The sequence below is a fragment of the Acartia tonsa genome, chromosome 1 (genome assembly GCF_053477335.1).
Source record: "Acartia tonsa isolate MP-2025a chromosome 1, ASM5347733v1, whole genome shotgun sequence".
NCBI classification, from domain to species: Eukaryota; Metazoa; Arthropoda; class Copepoda; order Calanoida; family Acartiidae; genus Acartia; species Acartia tonsa.
Genome location: NC_137260.1, coordinates 41,515,174 through 41,543,103, shown reverse-complemented (window position 1 = coordinate 41,543,103; position 27,930 = coordinate 41,515,174). Strand labels below are relative to the sequence as shown.

Below are 27,930 nucleotides of genomic sequence, written 5' to 3'. Positions count from 1 at the left end.
CTGTGAATCAATTTAGCTGAGAATAAGAATTACCTTAGTTCTTTCTTGCTGCTTCTTGAAGTCAGCCAATAAGTCATTGTAAAACTAAAATACATAACAACAATGACAACATCCATATGTTTGATAGCTCAAAACCAAGTATAAAATGTTGATTATCAAACTTGAAATTCCAAAAAAAAATTAATACCTAGGAATTTCCAAATTAAAGTGTTTTTTCTTTTAATAATTTCCCCAAAATACTTAATTAGTTTTATCAGGAATAAGGGACCAGGATTCTGGCCAACAATTCTGATTAAAAACTTACCCACAACCTTCTTCCTTCTTTCCCCTACCACCCTCCCCCCCCCCCCTATTCTTATCCAATTTCCTTTATTTACAGCAATTTTAAATGGAATTAATCTGCTAAATCAAAGCCCCTGAGTTTTCAGTTTTTTTTTAATGTACCTGGACATCTGCTTTAGAAGCTAGTAAAGCTTCCAAATCTGTTGTTTCGTTCTTCATAAAATTTTCTTTCACATCCTCAAAACCCTCTAAAATAATATTAAGCAACTTGGGAAAAGTTAATATAATTACTGAGAAGAATATAAAAAAAACTTTTGTTTAAAAAAATAAATTAAAAACAAATTAGTTTTAAGTTGACTTTCTATGTAAAACTGCCATGATGAAGTATAGCTAAACAAAGTTTTACAAAAAGTTACAAAGCATAAATAAAAACCTTACAAAAACCATATGTGAAACTCAGTGGGAGAGGGGACATTTGGGTGTTTATTACACTAGTCTTCTTATTAGTTGGCTTAGCAATTCGGGGACTTTCATTTAATTTTAAATGGTTAGTTCATTAAGTTAGGAGTCCAAACGTTACAACTACTAATCGTAATCAACTGAAGGAGTAATCTTGTGTATCATCTTTTGGGATGTACATCAATTTATCAGCCATTGTCTTATCCCTTTAGATCCCTGATGAAACTGTTACCTAGATATTGAAGGCCAAGATCAAATGATTTTTGCAATGTTGATGATATTTCTTGAATTTGTTTCTTTGTGGTTACATCATTGTCCAGTATATTCTTCAGAGATGGTCCAAACTAAAAAAAAATATTTTATTTTAGGGGGCAGAAATAGTGAACAACCATCCCGGGACATATGTTCTTTAAATTTTATGCTTCAGACATTTAGAAAGAGATGAATAATCGGGAATAGTCCCTTTCGTAACATCGCCCCATAAGGGGCGATTCGTCGTATTTTCAAAATGGCTTTTTACAGGTTAATTTAGGTTAGGTTAGGTTATATTGGGTTTGGTAATTGGCTCCGCAAATACATATAGAAATAGGAGAAAAGCTACTGTGAAAAATACGAAGAATCGCCCCATAATGTGCGATGTTAGGAAAGGGACTGTACCCGAATAATTGAAAAATTAAAAATAAACAACAGGTAGTGAAGGTTGAAATATTGTATTAGATTTATTTTTATGCAAATGAAGTAACTTTTGTTAATAAAGGTACTAAGAAAGAGAGGGAATGTCTGATTGAGCCAATAGGAGAATCGCATCGGAATTTACATTGGATCTCATTGGTTGAAATTATGTACACATTTTCCTACGAAGGCATGTTTTTTTTCATTTCATACATACATAAAAGTCAGCTGTTAACAGTATATTTTCTTAGTAGAAAGCTTTGCGGAATCAGAATTAATTGCCCAAAAATTTCGTTTACAATTTGAAAGCTTGAAACAAAGTTGGATTCTTAAAAAAAAAGTTAGGCTGGCAACTCGCTGGTGAGGCAAAATTATTTTTGTGAAAAATCCTCCAAAATCGAATAAAAAAATTTACAAAAATGAAATAAAATCTTAAGAGGGTTATTAACGTATGATTTTGTTTAATTTTTGTAGATTTTTAATGTGCTTTTGGATGATTTTTCACAAAAATAATTTTGCCTCACTATCGAATAGTGAGTCTATCATTTTTTAAGAATCCACATCAGCTTGAGTCGAAAGTAAACAATACTTTTGTCTGCTAGGAATGTTCTCTCTTAGATTTGACGAAAAAAGGGTTCAGAATATTCTTCTACTCTTCTATTTCTATTCTTTTGTTTATGTAACTTTTAACGCAGGGTCATTTACAAATATAAGAAAGGGACAGTTGAGCAGTAGCAACTAAAGAGTAGCAGTGATTTTTTTATAATTTAAGCTTGGAAAAATGAAGTAAAAATTATCTAAAATTTTAAGAAATATCTTTATTACGTCAAATTTTCAAAAGAACAAACAATTTCAAATGAGTCAAAAGTAGTCTTACCTTAAAAACCATATCTTCTTGTTTACCATACAAAACAGGTCTTGTGAAGGGGAAGAATAGAGGGTCCATAACTAGAGGCTTAATACAAAGGAGGGCCTCCTCCAGCCTTGCAACAACCCCCTCCATGCCTGCTTCTAGATCCTCTTTATTAGGACTAAAACTCATGCCCTGATGGAAAAAATATTAATCAAAGGCCTTAGGTAATTGAAACATGTTTTCTAACTTTTGGAAAGATAATGTTAAGAATTTGATAGTCTATAATAAAATCATATTAGTTAGGATTTTAATTAACACTTATGTTTTTATTTAAAAAAAAGGATGAAAATATTAATTAAAGCGAAGCTCTGAAACGAAGGGACAACAAAGGAACATTAACTATTGTAGAGTGTCATAACTAAATAAGCAGAATATAAATGAGTAAGTTTTAACAAAATTGTACATATATTTGTTGCTAAACTGTTAAATACAGTATACTGTTTAAAGGACATACTTACAAATTTAGGACTAGTTGTTCTAAGAATCAGCTTTCCAAAAATAAGATATATAGAATATAGAATACTCCATTTGCTACCAATTATATTATTTCGTATGAAAGTTAGACACCTGCCATATTCAGGAATTATTTTGGTATAGAAGAAATAGAATCAGTTTAGTTAGTATAAACTTAACAAACAACCTTCTTTCGTCCTCGATTCCTAATATTTAACTTGAAACACTATTGTCAGCAAAACCTTCCAGGGAGATAGGGGACATTGTGTTGTTTATTACACTTGTACCCAAAGTGTAATAACAACTTTGGGGACTTTTATTGAATTTTTATTTGTTGGTTCATTCAGTTAAAATCTTATTGAAATCTTCAGAAGGTGTATTTTTGTGTATCAAAATTAGGAATGTAAACTAATTTACCGGCAATTGTCTTATCCCTTTAGCTCCCTGAAAACATTTTCATAAATATGCAATTTTGAAAATATTGTACCTGATCATCTAGAACCACATCGGTAACGAATAAAGGAGGTGGACCAACCCCAGCTACGTCGCCTCCCTTGCCCTACAATAAAACAGGGATGTCAAAATGTAAAAATAGCAAAGTACAAAAAAATCTGAAAATAAATTTCAATTGTAGAGCAGATGCCAGTGGTCATAAACACAAAGTATAAGAAATCTAAAATCTTTACATTTGTTGTTGTTTTGGCTGCTCGTAGTCAGTTTCCGGTCCAGGTTGTCATCAGTAGGGTGAGGGGGGGGGGAGGCGTGGGCTTATGGTGGGGGCTCTGGAGGGGGGCGTTGGAGGGGAGGAAGGCTGGTGAAACTTGGATGAGAGGAGAGGAAGGCAGCTACATGGATGGGATTTTGCCAGAGGTCCATAGGAGTAAGATTTGTAGGATTATTTGGGCATGAAAAGAGGTGCTGGACTGTTTCTGGGGTAGGATTAACAGGACAGGATGGGCAGTTGGGGGTAAGAGAAGCGTTGATGGAATGGAGGTAGCTTTGGAGTTTAGGACAATAGTTGAATCTTAATTGGGAGAGGATGGTTCTGTAGTGCCTGGGGAGTTGGATTTCGGAGGGGTTGATGTCAGGGGGAGCTTGATTAAGGACAGGATTAGGGGGGTAAGAATTTATGGCTTGGGTGACAGCTGAGGTGTGGAGTCTGGAGATTGTGGATTTGTAGTTTGTGGGAAGGAGGGTGTTGTCGGGGGAAAGGAAAGGTTGGAGAGTAGGAAGGAACATGGATTGAAGGGTGGATTTTTTGGATCTAGGGCCAGGAGGGGTTGTGACGTTGTGGAAGGATGGGTGGGAGGGGCGGAGGGAGGAGGCCAGGTATTGGGAACAAAGAAGGGAAAGGTGGTTCCGTACTGGTAGGATTTTGGTTTCTTGGTGGAGGTGGCTGATGGGAGATTTTTTAGTGGAACCAGTACAGATGCGGAGGGCTTGGTTTTGGAGGACTTGGAGTTTGTCAATGTTGTTTTTGGAGGTGTTAGGGAACCAAACAGGACAGGCATAGGTGGTGATGGGGCGGAGGAGGGTGTTGTAGGTGGTGAGGAGAGTCTCCTTCTGGTGGCCCCATTTGGTGCCAGCCAGACATTTGAGGATTCTAAGGCGAGAGGAAATTTTTGAGGAAATGGTGGAGACATGGGAACTGAAATTGAAAAAGGTGTCAAAGGTAACTCCAAGGATTTTAGGGGTTTTCTCAAGGGGAAGGGTGGAGCCGTTGATTTGGACTTGAGGATGGAGGTTGGATTGGTGCTTGCGGTCAGAAGTGAAGAGGGTGACAGTGGATTTGTTGGGAGCTATGGAGAGGCCGTTGGTGGAGGCCCAGTCAGCAATTGAGGAGAGGTGGGAGTTGATGGATTCAACTGACTGGGGGATGTTAGGGGAGGAGTGGAAGGAGTTAAGGTCGTCGGCATAGGAGGAGGTGTGGGCAGGGGGAATGTGGGGGGCATCTGCTATGTAGAAGTTGAAGAGGACAGGGGAGATAACAGAGCCTTGGGGGACGCCAGTGTGGACAATTTTAGGAGAGGCATTGAAGTTTTGATAGGAACAGAAAGCCATCCTGCCACGCAAGTAGCAGGACAGCCATCTAATGATGTTGGGATGAAGGTTGGAGGAGGAGATTTTTTGGAGAAGGAGGTGGATGGGAATGCAGTCAAATGCTTTGGAAAGGTCGATGGAGGCAACAGTTGTGCGGCTGGGGGGGAGGTTTTGATTGAAGCCATTGGCAATGGTGGTGGAAAGGTTGAGGAGGGAGGAGGTGGTGGAGTGGAGGGGTTTAAAGCCGTGTTGTGAGGGGTGGGTGGAGAGGGATTGTTTAAGGTAGGGGAGGAGTAGGCGTTCAAGGACTTTAGCTGCAGGACAGAGGAGGGAGATTGGGCGGTAGGAGGTGGAAAGGTCAGGGGGTTTACCAGGTTTGAGGAGGGCAATGATTTTGGATAGTTTCCAAATGGCAGGGATGTTGGCATCGGAGATGGAGAGGTTGAAAAGTTTAGTGAGGTAGGAGATGCCATTTGGACCAAGGTGTTTAAGGTGAAGGATGTTAAGGTTGTCGGGGCCAAGTGCAGAGGAATTGGAGGAATTTTTAATTGCTTCAAGGACAAGGGCAGGGGTAAAAGGTTGGAAGTTTCTGTTAAGGTGGTTACGGCGGCGGATTTTACGGATAATTTTTCTGGAGAAAGGGTTGGAAGTATGACAGGAGACAGAGGTGAATTGACTGGTGAAGGATTCGGCAATGTGGAGGTGGGAGGTGTGGACTTTGTTGTTGTTGAAGGAAATGGGTTGGTTGGAGGGAGGGGAGTTGTTTTTGTCGGAAAGGGACTTAAGGAGGGACCAGAATTTGGAAGGATTTGTTCTATGGTCGGATTTGGAAAGGGTTTCTTGCCATTTTTTGTTGGAATGTTGGTTTACTATTGAGGAGATTTGGTCATTAAGGATTTGAATTTGAGGATCATGGGGGTTGGTTTCTCTTAAGGAGTCTCTTTGCTGGATAAGGGGTTTAGCAGACTGAGGGAGGGTAGGGTTGGAATTTTTGATGAAGCCAGCAGGAACAGTGTGTTTGGAGGCAGTTTGGAGGATTTGGCGGAGAAATCAAGGGCAAGGTGGGCAGAGCATAAGGAAAGGTCAGGGGAGGTTGGTTGGCCATTGGGGGGAAGGCAGGTAGGGGAATCCTCGTTGAGGAGGCAAAGGCTGCTCTCATTGAGAGCTTCCAGCAGAGCCTCCCCACGATTCATGGCAGATTGGTCAAGGGTGATGGAGTTCCAGGCAGGGTTGTGGGCATTGAAGTCACCGACTAGGATAAGGTCATTTGGATTTTCAAAAAGGAGGTTAAAGTCAGGGGTGTATTGTGGGGGGCAGGAGGAGTGTGGGGGGAGGTAAAGGTTGATGATTTGTAGAGGGGAGCCATTGCGGGAAATTTGGATGCCATCAACCTCAAGGGGGCCATTGGAGAGGTGGTTGAGGTTAAGGTGTGTGAAGGGGATGTCTTCGGCAATGAGGAAGGCTATTCCTCCACCAGGTCGGTCTTGTTGATCCTTCCTGATGAAGTTATAGCCAGGGAGGGGTTTAGGATTGGATTTGCAGGAGAGTTTAGTTTCTTGGAGGCAGGTAATTGGGATGTTAAGGGTTGAAATAAGGTTGTGGAGTTCATCTTGGGTTGTAAGGAGACCATTACAGTTGAATTGGAGGATGAAAGGTTTACCAGGAGGTTTGCGGAGGGCAGGGGTGGGGGGAGGAGGGGGCGGGGGTGATTGAGGGTGTGGTGGTGATGGAGGTTCTGTTGGGGAAGGTGGGGGAGACGGGGAGTTAGGTGTGGAGGGTGAGGGAGGGGGGAATTTTGGGGGGAACAGGAGGGGCATATCCAGAAGGGGGAGTAGTGGGTGGAGGATGGAAGGACGGAACATTTGGGGTGGACCCATTGGAGGCAGGAGTTACATTGGAAGGAGCCAGTGGATTTTGTAACACCTACGGAACAGATAGGACATGGAAATTTGGGGCCACGGGATTTAGGTGGGGGTGTTGGTTGTTGGGGGGAAATGGGTGAGAAGGGGGTAGGGGAGGCAGAGATGCAGGGTGGACAGGACCAGTTAGAATTGTATTCGGATTTGGATGAGAGGAGGGAACATTTGGGATGAACCCAAAGTTGGCAGGAGTTACAGAGGAAGGCACCAGAGGAGCGGGTAATGTTGCGGGAGCAGGTAGAGCAAGGGTATTTGGGACCAGGATTTGGATGGATGTCGCCAGAGAGGATGAGGGGAGGAGGGGGGGTGATGTTGGATGTGATGTTGGAGGGTTGGAGTTGAAAGGCCTCCAAGTCCTCCAGAGCTGACAGGGGCTGACTTAAAAGCCCTTTAGGACAGCCCCGTGGGGGAAACCCGGACGGGAGACATGGCTGTCATCTTTACATATGAATAATTATATATGGCTTTTGTAGCATGGCTGAAAGACTGACGGGTCATATTATACGCTGGATGTACACTGGTATAGACAATTGGTTCTAATAATCAAGGTTTTCATAATAAAACAAAGCAAAGTCATCGAGATATATACAATAAAAATAATTTTATTGGTTACATTTTTAATTTATAAGGTTTCCGCTTTTAACAAGCCTTGAAAAAACAAGACACTAATTTTCATTTCTTTTTTAACAACTATCGGTTACGCCCCTAGAGGCTTCTCTTAATTTGACTGTAAAAAGTAAAATAAATTGGCGGAGGGGGGATATTTATTTTTAGAGGAGATTTTGATTGGGATGGTGGAAACAACCTCCCCCTTGGACCTTCAAGAAGCTTCACTATAAAGGAGAAATATATTGGTTCAGCGGTTAGCGAAAAGGAGATCCTTCGCTACAGACAAAAAAGCTTTCTACTTTATATAATAGGATAATGAGTGATTTCAAATTACCTGCAGTTTCTTCTTCTTGCCAGCTTTTGCTTTCAGTTTAGCCTCTTCAGCTCCTGCTAACCGTTGTCTGATTGAGTCTTGAATTGTCATCATGGAATTTACAACCAACTAAAATAATATTCTTTTTTATTTTATCTTTTAGCCCATAGTGGCTTCTACTTTTTTTTTTTGGGGGGGGGGGATTTTAAAAAGGCGCTTTCTTTTGAAATGTTAATGGTTGTGGTATCCTGCTTAAAAATAGTTCTTAAACTTCCAAAGATGATTTCGAAAAGCGAAACTGTAAAGGTAAACCATTTGATTCCGCGATTACTTTTGTATAAGGATTGCTCATTCTTTTTTTTTTTCATTACTTCTTCGGATTTCCTATAACTTATTTTGTCTATCTGCTAGTCAGTAAAGCTATACGGGACAATTCGGATGTTATTTAAAGTAAATAACTAAAAAAATTGGCAACAATGTCTAAGTTCATTAGCATCTACTCTATAACTCACTTTATTGGTCCATCCACTCATCAATGGTATAGGTCAGATTTTATATTTATGGAAAAGAAAGAATGTAAAATTGCGTGTGAAGATTTCTCTCTAAATAATTTTAGATATGCCGTAAATTATACGTAGACTTACTTGATGTAAAATAGAGTTTAGCATAAGATCAATGCCCATGATGTAGGAAGCCAATCTGTAGCATTCAGCCCTCTTCTTGGCCTAAAGAAGAATTTTTTTTAAAGAAGAAGTAGAATGGTAATTTAGAAAGTTATAAAAATATTAATTTAAACTGAAAAGATATTAGCCAAATCTTGAAATCTTAAATTAAGAGTTATAGTTTCCTAAGTCTTAAATATTCCATTAATCTATGCACAGCTAAAAAAAAACTCTTGGACTGGCCCAGAAACTTTATCGGATTTGGCCCATTACTTAGTCATTTAAATTTACATACAGTGTTGACTTGTAAATAAAGTAGCTTTGTCAGTAAAACTATATTTCTTTGCATAGAGAAAAAGGACATTTGAATATTTATTACACCAGTCCCCAAAGTATAGTAAAGTGTTTTATTTGTTGACTTAACAACTTTGGGGACTTGTTGAATTTTTATTGGTTGGTTCATTAAACTAATTGTTCAAACGTTTTAAGCACTAGTTGTGGTGATCTACAGAAGGAATACTTTGTGTGGGGATGTACATAAATTTATTGACCATGGTCTTGTCCATTTTTAGATCCTGATTTATTTGTATGAACTAATGAAATTAAATTACCTGTTCAATAAATGATATCTTTTTTCTTCCTTCTCGCTTAGTCGTACTAAAAATAAATTAGGAATTGAAAATGTTTTAGTTTTAAAAAGGTTCCGAAAGATTAAGAGTCAAAAATCATGAGGGAAATATAGATAGAGAAAATGAAATACATTAAAATATATTTATAGCTATCATTTTGTTAAAGTCTAAAATACAAAAATGTAAGAAATTCTTCTGTTACATGCTTTATAACCAAATAAATTATGATGTTATCTTACTGAACTAAAATGTTATGCTTATAAAACTTCATATTTAGAGATTTTAAATTCTATTTTATTGAATATAGTATTAAGATAAATATTTTTTGTTATTAAAATTGCATGAAATGTTAATAAACCTGGTAGTAGAACCAGTAGCGGATTTAGAAGTAGTATTAAGATCATCTAATTCTTTGCTGTAATCCTCGGCACTAAAACCGGCCTCTGCAAAACTCAGCCTGTATACAAAACATAGATACAATTCTTCAGATTTTTAAATCGAAGCTTTTATGAATATATTCGGGTATAGTCCTTTCCATGACATCGCTCCATATGGGGCGATGATTTTAATTGATCGCCTCTTATGACATGGGGCGATGTAATGGCTCCTTGAAAGGAGCGATTTAATAGCCCCTTATAACAAGAGGCGATGTTATGACTCCTTGAAAGGAGCGATTTAATAGCCCCTTGCCCTAAGAGGCGATTAAATGATCCTTTATCGCTCCTTTATCGCCCCTTCTAAAGAGGAGATGATATGTCCTCTTATCCCAAGGGGCTATTTAATTAAATATCGCCTCTTCATGGCCCCTTCACTATTATATATATCTTAGTCCCTTGATGGCCCCTACATCGCTCCTACATCGCCCCTTCATCGCTCCTCCATCGCTCCTTCTCCAAATTTATATTACATTGTACTTTGATGGCCCCTACATCGCCCCTCCATCGCTCCTACATCACCCCTTCATCGCTCCTTCTTCAAATTTATATTACATTGTACTTTGATGGCCCCTACATCGCCCCTCCATCGCTCCTACATCGCCCCTTCATCGCTCCTTCTTCAAATTTATATTACATTGTACTGTGATGGCCCCTACATCGCTCCTACATCGCTCCTTCATCGCTCCTACATCGCCCCTTCTCCAAATTTATATTACATTGCAACTTGATGGCCCCTACATCGCTCCTACATCGCTCCTCCATCGCCCCTTCATCGCTCCTTCTCCAAATTTATATAACATTGCAACTTGATGGCCCCTACATCGCTGCTACATCGCTCCTCCATCGCTCCTCCATCGCTCCTACATCGCCCCTTCATCGCTCCTTCCACAAATTTATATTACATTGTACTTTGATGGCCCCTACATCTCTCCTCCATCGCTCCTCCATCGCCCCATCGCCCCTTAATAGCCCCTTACCTTAATTTATATAAAAAAGCCCCTACATAGCCTCTCCATCGCCCCTTAATAGCTCCTTACCTTAATTTTTATAACATAGCCCCTACATAGCCTCTCCATCGCCCCTTAATAGCCCCTTATCTTAATTTATATAACAAAGCCCCTACATAGCCTCTCCATCGCCCCTAATAGCCCCTTACCTTTATTTATATAACAAAGCTCCTACATAGCCTCTCCATTGCCCCTTAATAGTCCCTTACCTTAATTTATATAACATAGCTCCTACATAGCCTCTCCATCGCCCCTTAAAAGCCCATTACCTTAATTTATATAACATAGCCCCTACATAGCCTCTCCATCGCCCCTTACCTTAATTTATATAACATAGCCCCTACATAGCCTCTCCATCGCCCCTTACCTTAATTTATATAACATAGCCCCTACATCGCCCCTCCATCGCTCCTACATCGCCCCTTCATCGCTCCTTCTTCAAATTTATATTAAATTGTACTGTGATGGCCCCTACATCGCTCCTACATCGCTCCTTCATTGCTCCTACATCGCCCCTTCATCGCTCCTTCTCCAAATTTATATTACATTGCAACTTGATGGCCCCTACATCGCTCCTACATAGCTCCTCCATCGCTCCTCCATCGCTCCTCCATCGCTCCTTCATCGCTCCTACATCGCCCCTTCATCGCTCCTTCTCCAAATTTATATTACATTGCAACTTGATGGCCCCTACATCGCTCCTCCATCGCCCCTTAATAGCCCCTTACCTTAATTTATATAACAAAGCTCCTATATGGCCTCTCTATCGCCCCTTAATAGCCACTTAATTTAATTATATAACATTGCCCCTACATAGCCTCTCCATCGCCCCTTAATAGCCCCTTACCTAAATTTATATAACAAAGCTCCTATATAGCCTCTCCATCGCCCCTTAATAGCCCCTTACCTTAATTATGTAACATAGCCCCTACATAGCCTCTCAATCGCCCCTTAATAGCCTCTTACCTTAATTTATATAACATAGCCCCTATATAGCCTCTCCATCGCCCCTTAATAGCCCCTTACCCTAATCTATATAACATAGCCCCTACAAAGCCTCTCCATCGCCCCTTAATAGCCCCTTACCTTAATCTATATAACAAAGCTCCTACATAGCCTCTCCATCGCCCCATAATAGCCTCTTACCTTAATTATGTAACATAGCCCCTACATAGCCTCTCCATCGCCCCTAAATAGCCCCTTACCCTAATTTATATAACATAGCCCCTACATAGCCTCTCCATCGCCCCTTAATAGCTCCTTACCTTAATTTATATAACATAGCCCCTACATAGCCTCTCCATCGCCCCTTAATAGCCCCTTACCTTAATTTATATAACATAGCCCTACATAGCCTCTCCATCGCCCCTTAATAGCCCCTTACCTTAATTTATATAGCATAGCCCCTACATAGCCTCTCCATCGCCCCTTAATAGCCTCTTACCTTAATTTATATAATCCTTACCTTAATATATATAACATAGCCCCTACATAGCCTCTCCATCGCCCCTAAATAGCCCCTTACCCTAATTTATATAACATAGCCCCTACATAGCCTCTCCATCGCCCCTTAATAGCCCCTTACCTTAATTTATATAACATAGCCTCTACATAGCCTCTCCATCGCCCCTTAATAGCCCCTTACCTTAATTTATATAACATAGCCCTACATAGCCTCTCCATCGCCCCTTAATAGCCCCTTACCTTAATTTATATAGCATAGCCCCTACATAGCCTCTCCATCGCCCCTTAATAGCCTCTCACCTTAATTTATATAATCCTTACCTTAATATATATAACATAGCCCCTACATAGCCTCTCCATCGCCCCTGAATAGCCCCTTACCCTAATTTATATAACATAGCCCCTACATAGCCTCTCCATCGCCCCTTAATAGCTCCTTACCTTAATTTATATAACATAGCCCCTACATAGCCTCTCCATCGCCCCTTAATAGCCCCTTACCTTAATTTATATAACATAGCCTCTACATAGCCTCTCCATCGCCCCTTAATAGCCCCTTACCTTAATTATGTAACATAGCCCCTACATAGCCTCTCAATCGCCCCTTAATAGCCCCTTACCTTAATTTATATAGCATAGCCCCTACATAGCCTCTCCATCGCCCCTTAATAGCCTCTTACCTTAATTTATATAATCCTTACCTTAATATATATAACATAGCCCCTACATAGCCTCTCCATCGCCCCTAAATAGCCCCTTACCCTAATTTATATAACATAGCCCCTACATAGCCTCTCCATCGCCCCTTAATAGCCTCTTACCTTAATTTATATAACATAGGCCCTACAAAGCATCTCCATCGCCCCTTAATAGCCCCTTACCTTAATTATATAACATAGCCCCTACATAGCCTCTCCATCGCCCCTTAATAGCCTCTTACCTTAATTTATATAACATAGCCCCTTCATAGCCTCTTCATCGCCCCTTACCTTAATTTATATAACATAGGCCCTTTATGGCTCCTGTACAGCCTCTGTAATTGTATTGCCCCTTCATTATAGAAGGTAGGGCATTAAGGTAAGGAAGGAATGTGACCCTCTACAGTTTTAAATTTAAGTTTTAAAAGGATGACAAGGATGACAACATTTATAAAAGCAAAGCTCTGAAACGGTAGAAAAAAGTTTAAAGGAAGCCTGCAAGAAATACCACGCTTTAACTGCTGAAAGACTGCCACAAGTAGACCAAATACCCCAAATTTGAAGCCTTCAGCTTCTATAACAAAAAAGTTCTAGGCATTTTAAAATGACATTTTATGTACAATGGAAATTTTGAAAGAATTGCAATGCTCATGTTGAAAACTTTAAAATTAAACTACGTGGCCTAGAAACAAAATTATAAGCTTATTTTTGTCATAAATTTAGGTTTCCAGTAACTAATTATATTTTTACAATAAAAATACCCATTTTTATAGTCAAAATCATTAAAAAAAAATAAGTTTTACTTGCGTTGTACCGAATGTACTGTAGCCAATCAGAAGGCTGAATCAGCTTAACAACCAATCACAGCTAAGCTTGTATTAGTTTACCCCTTTGTTTCCGCTATGATTTTCGTTTAAAAATGCAATTTAAATCGATTTTTTTTCATAGATTTTGACTATGAAATGTGGTGTTTTTATTGTAAAAATGTAATCAGTTACAGGCAATCTAAGTTTCTGACAAAGATAAGGTTATAATTTTATGTCTAGGCAACGTAATTTAATATTGTTTTTTCTTTTATGAGCATTGGAAATCTTTCAAAAATTCCATTGTACATAAAATGCTATTTTGAAATGCCTAGAACTTTTTTGTTATTGAAGCTGAAGGCTTATAATTTGGGGTATTGGGTCTTCTTGTGGCAGTCTTTTAGCAGTTAAAGCGTGTTATTTCTTGCAGGCGTCCTTTAATGAACATTAATAATGTAGAGTGTCAGAACTGAATAGTCAGAACATAAATTTAAAATTCGAAACAAAATTGTAAGTAAATTTATTGAGAAATTGCTAACATGCAGGAAAATGCTTAAGGACGTACTCACATTTTTTGGACTTGATTATAGATATGATTCGCTTATAACATTCTATTTTGTTGTCCTAGGAATCAGTATCCCAGAAATCAGATTAATCGGATAATTTTGATACATAAAAATTTGTTGTAAGTTAATAATTAGTATGCTTAAAATGGACGTATGGATATTCTGATAATGATTATAGACTTTCTAAATCGTACCTTTCTACTACAGGAATCACATGCCTAAATTAACGAAAATAGCTAACCGTTACGGACGTACGGACTGATCCTTAATATAGAAAAGCTTTGCTTTTAAAAAGTTAAAAAGATTTTTTGAGGGGATGGGGTAATATTTTTCTTGGGGTGAATTTTCTGGGAGGGTGGAGATACCCTCCCTCGAAATAATTATAAACCCTCTATGAACTTAAAAGAAGCTTCACTGTAAAGGAGAACCATATAGGTTCAGCGGTTAGCTTTTCTACAGACAAAAAAAAGATTACTACTTTATATAATAGGTTATGAAAAAGGAAAAAAAAGCAAGATAACAAGGATAACAACATTCACAAAAGCAAAGCTCTAAAATCAGGAGGTCAAACATAAATTTTGTTAAAATTAGCGTAAATCTATAATACAAAGTAGAATGATGTCTGTCCATCCGTCTGTCTGTCTGTCCGTCTGTCTGTCCGTCTGTCAGTCCCTTAAGATCTCGGTAACCACTGGACCGATTATATTCTACTATTCAGGGAATATACCTACTGGTCCTGTGGTGGTTTTAGGCTATTTTCTTGGGGGGTGGGATACCCCCAACCCCCCCAAAAACAAAAAAATCCCCCCCCCCATTTTTTTTTTTGCTGAAGATTTTCTTGGTCCTATTACGAATTTCGCCAAAAAAAAATTTTATCACCTCTTGGGGCAAAGCCCCTGAGGCTAGGGGCGAATCTGCTAGTATAGAATATAGTAAAAGGGCATAATTTTATTTTTAGTATTTGATTATAATACTAAACCTTGTTGTCCTAAGAAACATTACTCCAAAACCCAGATGAATGGGACAATGATATTATACAAAAAAATGGACGTACATACTTTCTAGTAATGAATATAGTATTGTACCCAACTGTTATAGAAATCATTCTGCAAAGTTTGAAATCGATAGGATATTTATAACATGTCTAAATTAAAGAAAATGTCGTCTAACCGTTTGGACGTACGGACAAACCAATCCTTACTATAGAAAAGTTTCGCATTTAAAAAGGAAAATTATAATGAAAATATAATGAATTAATAAAATAAATATAAATAATATAATAACATAATGAAATAAAGAAAAAAAATAAACTAAGAGAATGAAATTTTTTAGTTAAATAGAATATTGAATAAGGATCATATAATGGACAAACAGACAAAGTAAGTTATAGAGCAGACTTTAAGAGAATATGCTATTACTCAAAGATTATCACGAAACCTAAGTCTTTTGAAGCATAATTGAGAGACAGACAAAATAATTTATAGACTGGATATACATATGTCATGGGAATATTCACTAAAAATCTCAACAGTCTATCTTTAACAATAGCAGAGAAAACCACATGCTTAACTTAATGAGAAGAGCAATGACGAAAGGACTAGCCCTAATTGTAGAAAAGTCTCTCTTTTAACAAAAAAAGTATTTTTTTTGGTCTGAAGCTTAAAAATTTCATAAACTGACTAAATTCTCCATTTAAGGGAAGCTTCACATAGGTCATGGGATGGTTTTTTGCTTTTTCATTTTCAGATTTAAGCCCCTAATTGGTTTAGGCTATTTTTCTGCCTCCTTACATTAAAAAGAGCGCAGCTGCAAGTGAATAAGAAAAGAGAAATATAAAAGAAGAATACATATTATCCTATTATATAAAGTAGTAAAACATAAACAAACGTTGGAGTGGACAAACCTAGGAATGGGACAATCGTCGGAGTGGACATTGCTTATGTAAAACGCAGGAGTGTCTTTTATTTTATTTATAAGATAAAAATCTTTCAAAACAAAAAAAAATCTTGAATATCTTTTCTCACAGACTGAAATTTTAAAATCAGTCTAACAGTTTTCCAAAGTAGGTAAGTTCTATCGAAAGGCAAAGGTTTGAAACAGATAGAACATTTCATTAAACTAAAACATATTTTTTTCTCACATTGTTTACAACTGTCAAATAGGTTTTTTTATATGCCTAACCCCTGCAGGGGGCTTATTTGTATATTTATATCTTAACCTAACCTAACCTGTGTAGAAATAACTAAACAAATGTTGTTGAAACCTAATTTTTAAGATATTATAGACACTTCTGCGTTTTACTTATATAATGTCCACTCCGACATTTGTCCGAAATATCCTGTGTTTGTCCACGTTAGTAAGGCTTTCTGTTCTGAAACTTAAGATCTCAATAACTACTAAACAGATTGGGCTTTCTATTTCAGGTAAGCTTAATATTTGTCTTGTAATGGCTTTAGGCTATTTTATTTTAAGTCGAGGGATGGTTTTAGGCTATTCTATTTTAAGTCCTGGGAAGGCTTTAGGCTTTTATTCATTCCCCTTTGAATACAGAGCCAATAGATGCTGGGGGCGTAGCCGCTAGTCGATATACAAAGTTTTTTTTTGTATGTAGCAAAGGATCTCGTTTGCTGCTAAACCGATATGATGTATGTCTGTCTGTCTATACCGTAGGATCTTGCTAACCGCTGAGTACTGAGATGATTTTAAGATAGTTTATTTTTTTTCCTTATAATAAAATAACAGGATATTTGTCCATAAAAAGCGAAGCAATATCTTAATTTTTGTTGTTGGAACTGTTATTCAGTTGATTATACCAAGGATCTAAAGGAATAAGACAATGGCCGATAAATTTTTATCCATCCCTAATAACGATACACAAAATTGCAACACTACAACCAAAATATGACAAAAGTCCCCAAAGTTTTGAGCCAACGAATAAGAAAACTTCATTATAAAACTTTGGAGACTATTGTAAAAATTGCCTAATGTTTCCTTTATCCCTGAGATTATACAGACTATCCTTAAACTAATATTTACATTAAAGTAACAGGATGTTTATCAGTATCAACTGAACCGATATGCTTCTCCTTTACATTGAAGCTTATTTTACTCGCAGGAAAAGTTTTCATTTTGGGGAGGGGACTAACACTTTCAGCCCCCGGAAGGTATCACTTCCCTTAAATTCTTAACCTTCCCCCTCCCCCCCCTCTCCACCACATCTATTCATTAAAGTACTCCTAGGGTCATCTATGGGATTAGCCGTTAGTGACTTAAAAATAATTCAAGTGCAATGATATATTTACCAAATTAATACGATAATTTTGTATACATTTTTTATGAAAAAAAATTATTTTGCCAAAGGCAGCCAAAAAATAAGCAGCAAATATTTCAAAAATGCTCTGATAATCAGAGATCTACAGGGATAAGACGATTGTCGATAAAATGATATATATACATATATACAGTGTGTTTTTTTATGAGAACTTTTTTGAAAGCAATTTTACCTTACTTATAGTTATTAGAATTTAATGATTAATGGCTTATTCTCTTCTTTTTTATAACCTTTAATAGAAAAGCAAAAAATATTTCAGTTTTTATTCAAAAAGTACAGTAAATTAAAAAATTTAAAACTTAGGTGTCAACATCTAAAAATGGTTTTAGTGCATTTTTCTTATAATCTACCTTTGCAAGAATGGCTGCAAAACGCTTCAAAGTTGAGATATTGAGCTAAAAATTTATATAGATACTACTTGTGACATGTACTAGAACATTTTGAAATTTGAAGGCCATATCTTAACCAGGGAGGGAATACTGGCCCCCCAATGTACTCCCTCCATTCTTGGAAAGGGTAGAAGATTTGAGCATAAGAAAAATGCGCTAAAACCATTTCTCGTATTCATTTGAATCCGGTGGATAGGAACCGGTTCTCATCCATACGAAAAAACTATGTCTAGCATCGTATTATATCCAGCTTTCTACGAATATAGATATGTACAATCATAAGATTAAACCCAGTTTTTTTAGCCGGTGCCTTCTGCACCTCGGGGCTAAAAAAACTAGTTTTAATCTCATAATTGTACTTTCTATATCCGCGGAAAGCCGTTTATAATACGATGCGAGAAATAACTATTTTAGATGTTGACACCCATGTTTTGAAATTTTGAATTTACTGTACTTTTTAAATAAAAACTGAAATATTTTTTTGCTTTTCTGTTAATGGTTATAAAAAACGAAGAGAATAAGCCATTAATCATTAAATTCTGATAACTATAAGTAGGGTAAAATTGCTTTCAAAAATGCTCTCATAAAAAAAAACACTGTATATATATGTATGTTTATATATTAATTATTCCCATTGATGATTCACAAAATTACCCCTTCTTTAGTTTAGAATTAGTGGTTGAAACATTTAGACACTCAACTTAATGAACTAAACAATCACAAAACAATAAAAAGTCCCCAAGGTTGTTAATCTAACGAATAAGAAAACGGTATTATAAAACTTTGGAGACTAGACAGCACTCTTGGATAAGCCAACTTATAACACTTTGGGAACTATCCTAATCCTCCCTGGCGAAATGACAATGAGATTTTTTGGTAAATTTGTGGCAAACTTTATTCTTAATAAATTAGCACTTGGCAAAATTATACTGGAGAGATATTTCATTGAAGAATAAATTTTTTTTTTGCCCAAACTTTTCGTCAGCCAATAATAACAGATAAGTTAAACATTGTAAAAATAATATAGTAACTTAACTCGAGTTGTCAACGGCAGAAATTAGGTCCTGAGATGGTTTTAGGCCTGGAAAGGTTTATAACAATTTTATCTGTATTTCTTAAAATAAATTAACAGAATCTTTGTCTGTATGTATGAATGTCTGTCTGTACCGAAGGATCTTGCTAACCGATGAACCAATATGGTTCTCCTTTACAGTGAAGATTCCTATAGGTCCTGAGATCGTTCTCCTTAATAGGGTAGCTTCTCATAGGTCCTGGGGAGGTTAATAACTATTTTATTTTAATCCTTATAATAAAGTAACAGGATCTTTGTCTGTATGTATGTCTGTCTGTACCTTGCTAACCACTAAACCGACATGGTTCTCCTTTACAGTGAAGCTTCCTATGGGTAATGAGATGGCTTTAGGCCATTTTATTTTTAATCCTTATAAAAAGTAACAGGATCATTGTCTGTATGTATCAAAGAAGATCGCTAACTGCAGAACCAATATGGTTCTCCTTTATAGGGTAGCTTCCAATAGATCCTGGGAAGGTGTATAACTGTTTTGAAGGAGGATATAAGGGGCTATTAAGGGGCGATGGAGAGGCTATGTAGAGGCTATGTTATATAAATTAAGGTAAGGGGCTTTTAAGTGGCGATGGAGGGCTATTAAGGGGCGATGGAGAGGCTATGTTATATAAATTAAGGTAAGGAGCTATTAAGGGGCGATGGAGAGGCTATGTAGCGGCTATGTTATATAAATTGGCTATTAAGGGGCGATAGAGAGGCTATATAGGGGCTATTTTATATAAATTAAGGTAAAGGACTATTAAGGGGCGATGGAGAGGCTATGTAGGGGCTATGTTATATAAATTAAGGTAAGGGGCTATTAAGGGGCGATGAAGAGGCTATTTAGGGGCTATGTTATATAAAATCGGGTAAGGGGCTATTAAGGGGCGATGGGGAGGCTATGTAGGAGCTATGTTATATAATTAAGGTAAGGGGATATTAAGGGGCGATGGAGAGGCTATGTAGGGGCTATGTTATATAAATTAAGGTAAGGGGCTATTAAGGGGCGATGGAGAGGCTATGTAGGGGCTATGTTATATAAATTAAGGTAAGGAGCTATTAAGGGGCGATGGAGAGGCTATGTAGGGGCTATGTTATATAAATTAGGGTAAGGGGCTATTCAGGGGCGATGGAGAGGCTATGTAGGGGCTATGTTATATATATTAAGGTAAGGATTATATAAATTAAGGTAAGAGGCTATTAAGGGGCGATGGAGAGGCTATGTAGGGGCTATGCTATATAAATTAAGGTAAGGGGCTATTAAGGGGCGATGGAGAGGCTATGTAGGGCTATGTTATATAAATTAAGGTAAAGGACTATTAAGGGGCGATGGAGAGGCTATGTAGGGGCTATGCTATATAAATTAAGGTAAGGGGCTATTAAGGGGCGATGGAGAGGCTATGTAGGGCTATGTTATATAAATTAAGGTAAGGGGCTATTAAGGGGCGATGGAGAGGCTATGTAGAGGCTATGTTATATAAATTAAGGTAAGGGGCTATTAAGGGGCGATGGAGAGGCTATGTAGGGGCTATGTTATATAAATTAGGGTAAGGGGCTATTTAGGGGCGATGGAGAGGCTATGTAGGGGCTATGTTATATATATTAAGGTAAGGATTATATAAATTAAGGTAAGAGGCTATTAAGGGGCGATGGAGAGGCTATGTAGGGGCTATGCTATATAAATTAAGGTAAGGGGCTATTAAGGGGCGATGGAGAGGCTATGTAGGGCTATGTTATATAAATTAAGGTAAGGGGCTATTAAGGGGCGATGGAGAGGCTATGTAGGGGCTATGTTATATAAATTAAGGTAAGGAGCTATTAAGGGGCGATGGAGAGGCTATGTAGGGGCTATGTTATATAAATTAGGGTAAGGGGCTATTTAGGGGCGATGGAGAGGCTATGTAGGGGCTATGTTACATAATTAAGGTAAGAGGCTATTATGGGGCGATGGAGAGGCTATGTAGGAGCTTTGTTATATAGATTAAGGTAAGGGGCTATTAAGGGGCGATGGAGAGGCTTTGTAGGGGCTATGTTATATAGATTAGGGTAAGGGGCTATTAAGGGGCGATGGAGAGGCTATATAGGGGCTATGTTATATAAATTAAGGTAAGAGGCTATTAAGGGGCGATTGAGAGGCTATGTAGGGGATATGTTACATAATTAAGGTAAGGGGCTATTAAGGGGCGATGGAGAGGCTATATAGGAGCTTTGTTATATAAATTTAGGTAAGGGGCTATTAAGGGGCGATGGAGAGGCTATGTAGGGGCAATGTTATATAATTAAATTAAGTGGCTATTAAGGGGCGATAGAGAGGCCATATAGGAGCTTTGTTATATAAATTAAGGTAAGGGGCTATTAAGGGGCGATGGAGGAGCGATGTAGGGGCCATCAAGTTGCAATGTAATATAAATTTGGAGAAGGAGCGATGAAGGGGCGATGTAGGAGCGATGAAGGAGCGATGGAGGAGCGATGGAGGAGCTATGTAGGAGCGATGTAGGGGCCATCAAGTTGCAATGTAATATAAATTTGGAGAAGGAGCGATGAAGGGGCGATGTAGGAGCAATGAAGGAGCGATGTAGGAGCGATGTAGGGGCCATCACAGTACAATTTAATATAAATTTGAAGAAGGAGCGATGAAGGGGCGATGTAGGAGCGATGGAGGGGCGATGTAGGGGCTATGTTATATAAATTAAGGTAAGGGGCGATGGAGAGGCTATGTAGGGGCTATGTTATATAAATTAGGGTAAGGGGCTATTCAGGGGCGATGGAGAGGCTATGTAGGGGCTATGTTATATATATTAAGGTAAGGATTATATAAATTAAGGTAAGAGGCTATTAAGGGGCGATGGAGAGGCTATGTAGGGGCTATGCTATATAAATTAAGGTAAGGGGCTATTAAGGGGCGATGGAGAGGCTATGTAGGGCTATGTTATATAAATTAAGGTAAGGGGCTATTAAGGGGCGATGGAGAGGCTATGTAGGGGCTATGTTATATAAATTAAGGTAAGGAGCTATTAAGGGGCGATGGAGAGGCTATGTAGGGGCTATGTTATATAAATTAGGGTAAGGGGCTATTTAGGGGCGATGGAGAGGCTATGTAGGGGCTATGTTACATAATTAAGGTAAGAGGCTATTATGGGGCGATGGAGAGGCTATGTAGGAGCTTTGTTATATAGATTAAGGTAAGGGGCTATTAAGGGGCGATGGAGAGGCTTTGTAGGGGCTATGTTATATAGATTAGGGTAAGGGGCTATTAAGGGGCGATGGAGAGGCTATATAGGGGCTATGTTATATAAATTAAGGTAAGAGGCTATTAAGGGGCGATTGAGAGGCTATGTAGGGGCTATGTTACATAATTAAGGTAAGGGGCTATTAAGGGGCGATGGAGAGGCTATATAGGAGCTTTGTTATATAAATTTAGGTAAGGGGCTATTAAGGGGCGATGGAGAGGCTATGTAGGGGCAATGTTATATAATTAAATTAAGTGGCTATTAAGGGGCGATAGAGAGGCCATATAGGAGCTTTGTTATATAAATTAAGGTAAGGGGCTATTAAGGGGCGATGGAGGAGCGATGTAGGGGCCATCAAGTTGCAATGTAATATAAATTTGGAGAAGGAGCGATGAAGGGGCGATGTAGGAGCGATGAAGGAGCGATGGAGGAGCTATGTAGGAGCGATGTAGGGGCCATCAAGTTGCAATGTAATATAAATTTGGAGAAGAAGCGATGAAGGGGCGATGTAGGAGCAATGAAGGAGCGATGTAGGAGCGATGTAGGGGCCATCACAGTACAATTTAATATAAATTTGGAGAAGGAGCGATGTAGGAGCGATGGAGGGGCGATGTAGGAGCGATGGAGGGGCGATGTAGGAGCCATCAAAGTACAATGTAATATAAATTTGGAGAAGGAGCGATGAAGGAGCAATGGAGGGGCGATGTAGGAGCGATGGAGGGGCAATGGAGGGGCGATGTAGGGGCCATCAAAGTACAATGTAATATAAATTTGGAGAAGGAGCGATGAAGGGGCGATGTAGGAGCGATGAAGGAGCGATGTAGGAGCGATGTAGGGGCCATCACAGTACAATTTAATATAAATTTGGAGAAGGAGCGATGTAGGAGCGATGGAGGGGCGATGTAGGAGCGATGAAGGAGCGATGTAGCAGCGATGTAGGGGCCATCAAGTTGCAATGTAATATAAATTTGGAGAAGGAGCGATGAAGGGGCGATGTAGGAGCGATGAAGGAGCGATGTAGGAGCGATGTAGGGGCCATCCCAGTACAATTTAATATAAATTTGGAGAAGGAGCGATGTAGGAGCGATGTAGGGGCCATCACAGTACAATTTAATATAAATTTGGAGAAGGAGCGATGTAGGAGCGATGTAGGGGCGATGTAGGAGCGATGTAGGGGCCATCAAAGTACAATGTAATATAAATTTGGAGAAGGGGCGATGGAGGAGCGATGTAGGGGCCATCAAGTGGGTTGTTATATAAATTAAGGTAAGGGACTACGGAGGGGCGATGGAGAGGCTATGAAGGAGCCATCATGGGGCTATAGCATAGCCTCTTATCATAAGAGGCGATATTAACGCCCCTTCAAAGGAGCTATTAAGAGGCCATGAAGGAGCTATAGCATAGCCTCTTATCATAAGAGGCGATATGAACGCTCCTTAAAAGGGGCTATCACATCGCTCCATATGATAAGAGGCTATGCTATAGCTCCTTGAAGGAGCTATAGAAAATCATCGCCCCATATGGAGCGATGTCATGGAAAGGACTATACCCATATATTCTGTATAATATATTGATACTGATTGTTTTAACGTATGATAAGTGTTTAAAATTATTAGGGAGTTGTTGTTAAAACTTTGTTTTTTGAGTGTCCAAACGTTGCAGCCACAAATTGTATTCTACAGAAGGTAATTTTCATGCATCTCTATTGGAAATATACATCAATTTATTGGTAATTGTCTTTAGATCCGTGGAAATTAGGAAACATATAAAAATCGTTAATAAATGAAAACGTTTAGAACTTTTAAGCTATTCTACAACTTGAAACCAAAGCTTCAAGACCTACAGTTCTTGATCTCATAAAACATCAATTTTAAAATGTTATCGCTCAATTTTCTTTATAAAGGGATCTAAAGGCATCAGACAATGGACGATAAATTAATGTACCTACCCAATAATGAATGACACACAAAATTTACCCATTCTGTAAATTAAAATTAGTGGTGAAACGTGTGGACACTCACCATTATGAACCAACCGATAAAAATTAAATAAGTCCTCAAAGTTTTTAAGCCAACGCATAAAAAAACATGATATCGTAAAACTTTGAGGACTGGTGTAATAAACAGCCAAATGTTTCCTCCCTCTCTGATTTAAAAGTATATACTGCATATAATAGAAATCTTACTTGCAAGCTTCAAACACTTTAAATCTGATCAGATTTCTGAAATCAACCAATTTGGAGTCCAACGTCTTAAAAAATAGATAAATTTTATATACATTACCTAAATAGTTTAGGTTTACCTTTAATAAATTGTTAATACATATTTATTATAAAGGTTTTATATTGACATCTGAAAAAAGCAAACGTGCTCGAAACAATTTGTATTGTCTGAATGAATATGTAAACTTCATATTTAGCTTGTGAGTTTACCTATCATATAAAGGTTTTTAAATAGTTTTTACCTGGATTCTGTCAGATTGTTCAGATATGAATTCTGAAAAAGAATTTAGTTTAAAAATATCTTAAACAATATGATTATATACATATTGAAATTGTATCATTATAGCTAACTTGGCAATTTTTTTTATATATAATTAACCTGCTAGAGCGTATGTTCTATTAGCTCCAACCTCAATCAAACCCATGTCATTTATGTCAGACAATATTTCCTAAAAAAATGTTATAATTTACGCTGATTTAAAGCTGGTATAAATTATAATCATACTAAACATACTACAAAATATTCAAGTCTTAAAAGTGAAAAATTCTACCAATATATCCAGCTACATAGATTTTGTGTTTTGTAATTTTGAATTTATACCTGTATTTGACATCGAGTTTTGCATAATTCTGTTGAACAAATATAATGTTTTTCAATCAATTCCTAAAAAGTGAAACAATTTAATCGAATAAAACCGTTTTAAAATTCTAAGTATTTATCAGGGTAAATCAAATATTGGACTAGTAATTGTTTAAAGACCAAAGTCACATCTTTTTATCAAATTAGCCTAAATAAAAGCATTAAAAACTATATTGAATAACTTAATTTTGTGTTAATTGAGAACAAAGCCTATAATTTCATAAATAACTCATAAACGCGTTTAAACTTGACGATTATGGTTATTTATTCCAATATGTTAGAAGAGAGGAAAAACAATAGTTTTTATGACTTATATTTTCCCCCATATTACTCTTGTGTCTTGTAAAACTTTAATGATCTGTGTAAAAAGCAAAAAGGCATTAGATACTAATTCTATGCTTGTATAAAAACACTTTACCTACAGTTTTTATTAAAAATTTTATTTTAGTTTTTAAAATTAGTACCTGTCTTGACGCCTTAAATTTTTGCTTGCTCAGAGCTTTTCTCCACACCCTTAAAATGTAAACAAAATTAAAAAATATTTATTTGATTCATAAAAATAAATGCTTGAAAAAAAGCTAATAAAGAACATATATTAGATTAAAGAGTATTTAGGATAAAAGCGTAATTGAATAACAGTTTGAATTTAAAATAGCGTTTGACTTAGAAAGATTTTTTAATAATAGAACATTTTGCCATACCTAAACGATTTCCATTTTCTGAAGTTTTGGAATAACTTGATTTTCAGTATTTTGTTGTAGTTTTCCGCTTCTTTTATCCAACTAAAATAAAAATTATAATTTTCTATTTTTGTATTTATTTACATGGGCAATTAAAACATCAAATATTGCAGCAATAATGTTGACTGTATAGCATTAATGGATATAGATTATACGTGTTTATCCAGCTACATGTTTCACTTTATGAGAGTACATGATAATCTGGTGTAAGAAAGAATGCAATAAATCCTTTCTTATTTTGGATTAAAGTGATAGTGGTTGACATACTCTGGACATTAAGATATACTACTCACATTATTACTATGACCGAACTTCAGAAAATTTCGTAAGTAACATAGTTTTAAAGAAAATATAAAAGTGTTTTCAGTTTGAAATTAGCAGTTACCTTAATCAGGACTTAAAGTGTACAAAATGTTACCTACCTAACTTTTAAAAAGTAATTACCTTTCAATGGATAGTAGGGCTATATTATCAGTAAACTGAGTTACCCCATCGGGGCTCAAGGTATAGAAAATGGCACATTTTCTCATCACCCTACTTGTGACAACCTATATTCAAATTGGTTTGACAATTAACAAGATGTCAGTTAATGGTAGATTTGTTGTATTTTATATACTAGCGGATGCACCCCTAGCATCAAAGGGCTCTGTAGTCAAGGAGAAAAATGGGAACAGAAAAATAGCTTAAAAACAATCCAAGGGCTTATTTAGAAAATGAAATAGCCTAAAACCATTTGAAGACTTATTTGAGGCTACATAAAAAGGAGAAATATCAGTAGTTATTGCGATCTTAATCTTCATATAAAAAATCTAACTACTTTGTAGAATAGGATTAGATTGTCTTTGTGATAACAACATTACTCTATAACACCAAATGTCTGTCTGTTTATATGAACGTCATAAAGTCTTATTTTCTACGTCCAACTATCAATAACAATAAAATGAGCTTTCTTTGACGAAAATTTGATTTTTATCGGTTGCTACACAAAATAAGATTTTGAAATTTTTTCAAATGTTCTTACCAATATGTCATCCTTGTATAAAATATAAAATATTTGATTGTAGATGAAATTATAAGAACAACCTGATATCTGTAAGGGTGAAAATTTGGGCTTGTTCTTTCAGTATCGTGTATTAGATATATACAGCATAATGTACCTCTCCTGGCCTGTTAATAAAACTGTTATTAGAAAAGCTACTCTATAATTCACTTTGTACTTCCGTGAGGACGACGTCCGACATTCAATACCGCTATTGGAGATGTAATTTTTATCTGCTTTTGCTGATTTTTTTTGTAAAGATCCAATACTACAAAAGACATAATATTTTTTTTAATGAAAGGTTTTGTGATTTTCTAAAAATTTATTACTACCTGTATCCATTCTCCCAGGAAAGCAGGTTCGAGTCCCATTTTACCAATGAGTTCACTTGATTTGTCTCTAATCTCTGCATTCACTTGTCCTAAAATGTATATTTCTTTTGTTTTGTTTGTCCTAGGTTTATAGACAAGGATAAATTTATTCTAAAAGGGAGGAAATCGCCCCCCTCCCTAATAATTTAAATTTTGTTTTTTAAAAGAAAAAGGAAAAAAATCTGTTGTGGAGGTAATTTTTTCTAGGGGCGATTTTCTTGGGAGGGGGAAAGTATCCTCCCCCCAAAATAGTCATAAACTTTCCTAGGACCTATAAGAAGCTATGTATAAATAAGATACTATTAATATAATTGATAATTATGTTATAACCATTTATCTCTTTTTTCTTTACATCCAAATTAAGTAAAATATCGTAATTTTTTTTATTGAAGAAGAAATTACAGTACTTGCCATTTGATTTTCAATATTTTTATAGATTAAATTTATTTTAGTTTATTTGCACCAAATTATGAAGACATACATTTTCTTGTCATATGATATATGAATATACAGTTGTCCATGGATATGAAAATACATAATAATAAAAAAATACCTATTGAAGGAAGCTTAACTGTTCCACCTCCAGTCTGCGACGTCCGCGAACCGCTGCGTGACGTCACAGACGGCTCGCGGCTGACACTTCCAGTCCGACTTCGCCGCATCAGCGAGATACGCTCTAACGAAACCGACCGCTGGCGCGAGACAGTAGATTGGCGAGTGGTTGTAATCGGCGGGGGAACCGCCGGCGGCAGCTTTGTCCGTTTATCCGCCTGTTGCCGTAAATATTCTTTGCGCATTGCCTCAACCTCTGGGTCCTTTTTCCAGAGGCGGGTTGGGAAGGCGCACTCTTTGCGGAATTCCGCCATTTCACCTTCAAACAAATCACTCGATAAAAATAATTATGATCCAATAATTATGTTTTCTCAAAAAAACATTAATTTTGAATATTAACCATTATCATTTGAAGATGTCATATT

At 37.3% G+C, this 27,930-nt stretch overlaps 1 protein-coding gene across 1 annotated transcript; it reads right to left on the bottom strand.

Moving 5' to 3' along the window:
* Window positions 1-12: 12 nt before the first annotated feature.
* On the bottom strand, window positions 13-27,930 carry LOC145327553 (dynein axonemal heavy chain 6-like). The gene is made up of 19 exons (XM_080171098.1): window positions 27,507-27,930; window positions 26,915-27,003; window positions 26,627-26,710; window positions 25,988-26,091; window positions 25,505-25,585; window positions 25,268-25,316; window positions 24,765-24,827; window positions 24,543-24,612; window positions 24,406-24,437; window positions 24,128-24,192; window positions 9,310-9,408; window positions 8,934-8,979; window positions 8,305-8,385; window positions 7,682-7,789; window positions 3,267-3,338; window positions 2,291-2,458; window positions 974-1,085; window positions 445-530; window positions 13-84 (listed from the first exon to the last, which is right to left on the bottom strand). The coding sequence occupies exons 1-19, from the start codon at window positions 27,817-27,819 to the stop codon at window positions 13-15; spliced, it is 1,794 nt and encodes a 597-aa protein (XP_080027224.1). The 5' UTR covers window positions 27,820-27,930.

Excerpts from the sequence above, each read along its gene's own strand:
- LOC145327553 (XM_080171098.1), bottom strand. The coding sequence starts at position 27,819 with ATGGCGGAATTCCGCAAAGAGTGCGCCTTCCCAACCCGCCTCTGGAAA. Across the intron at positions 25,586-25,987 it reads GCCCTACTATCCATTGAAAG|TTGGATAAAAGAAGCGGAAA; the intron begins GTAATTACTTTT and ends TTTTTATTTTAG. Across the intron at positions 7,790-8,304 it reads TAAACTCTATTTTACATCAA|TTGGTTGTAAATTCCATGAT; the intron begins GTAAGTCTACGT and ends ATATTATTTTAG.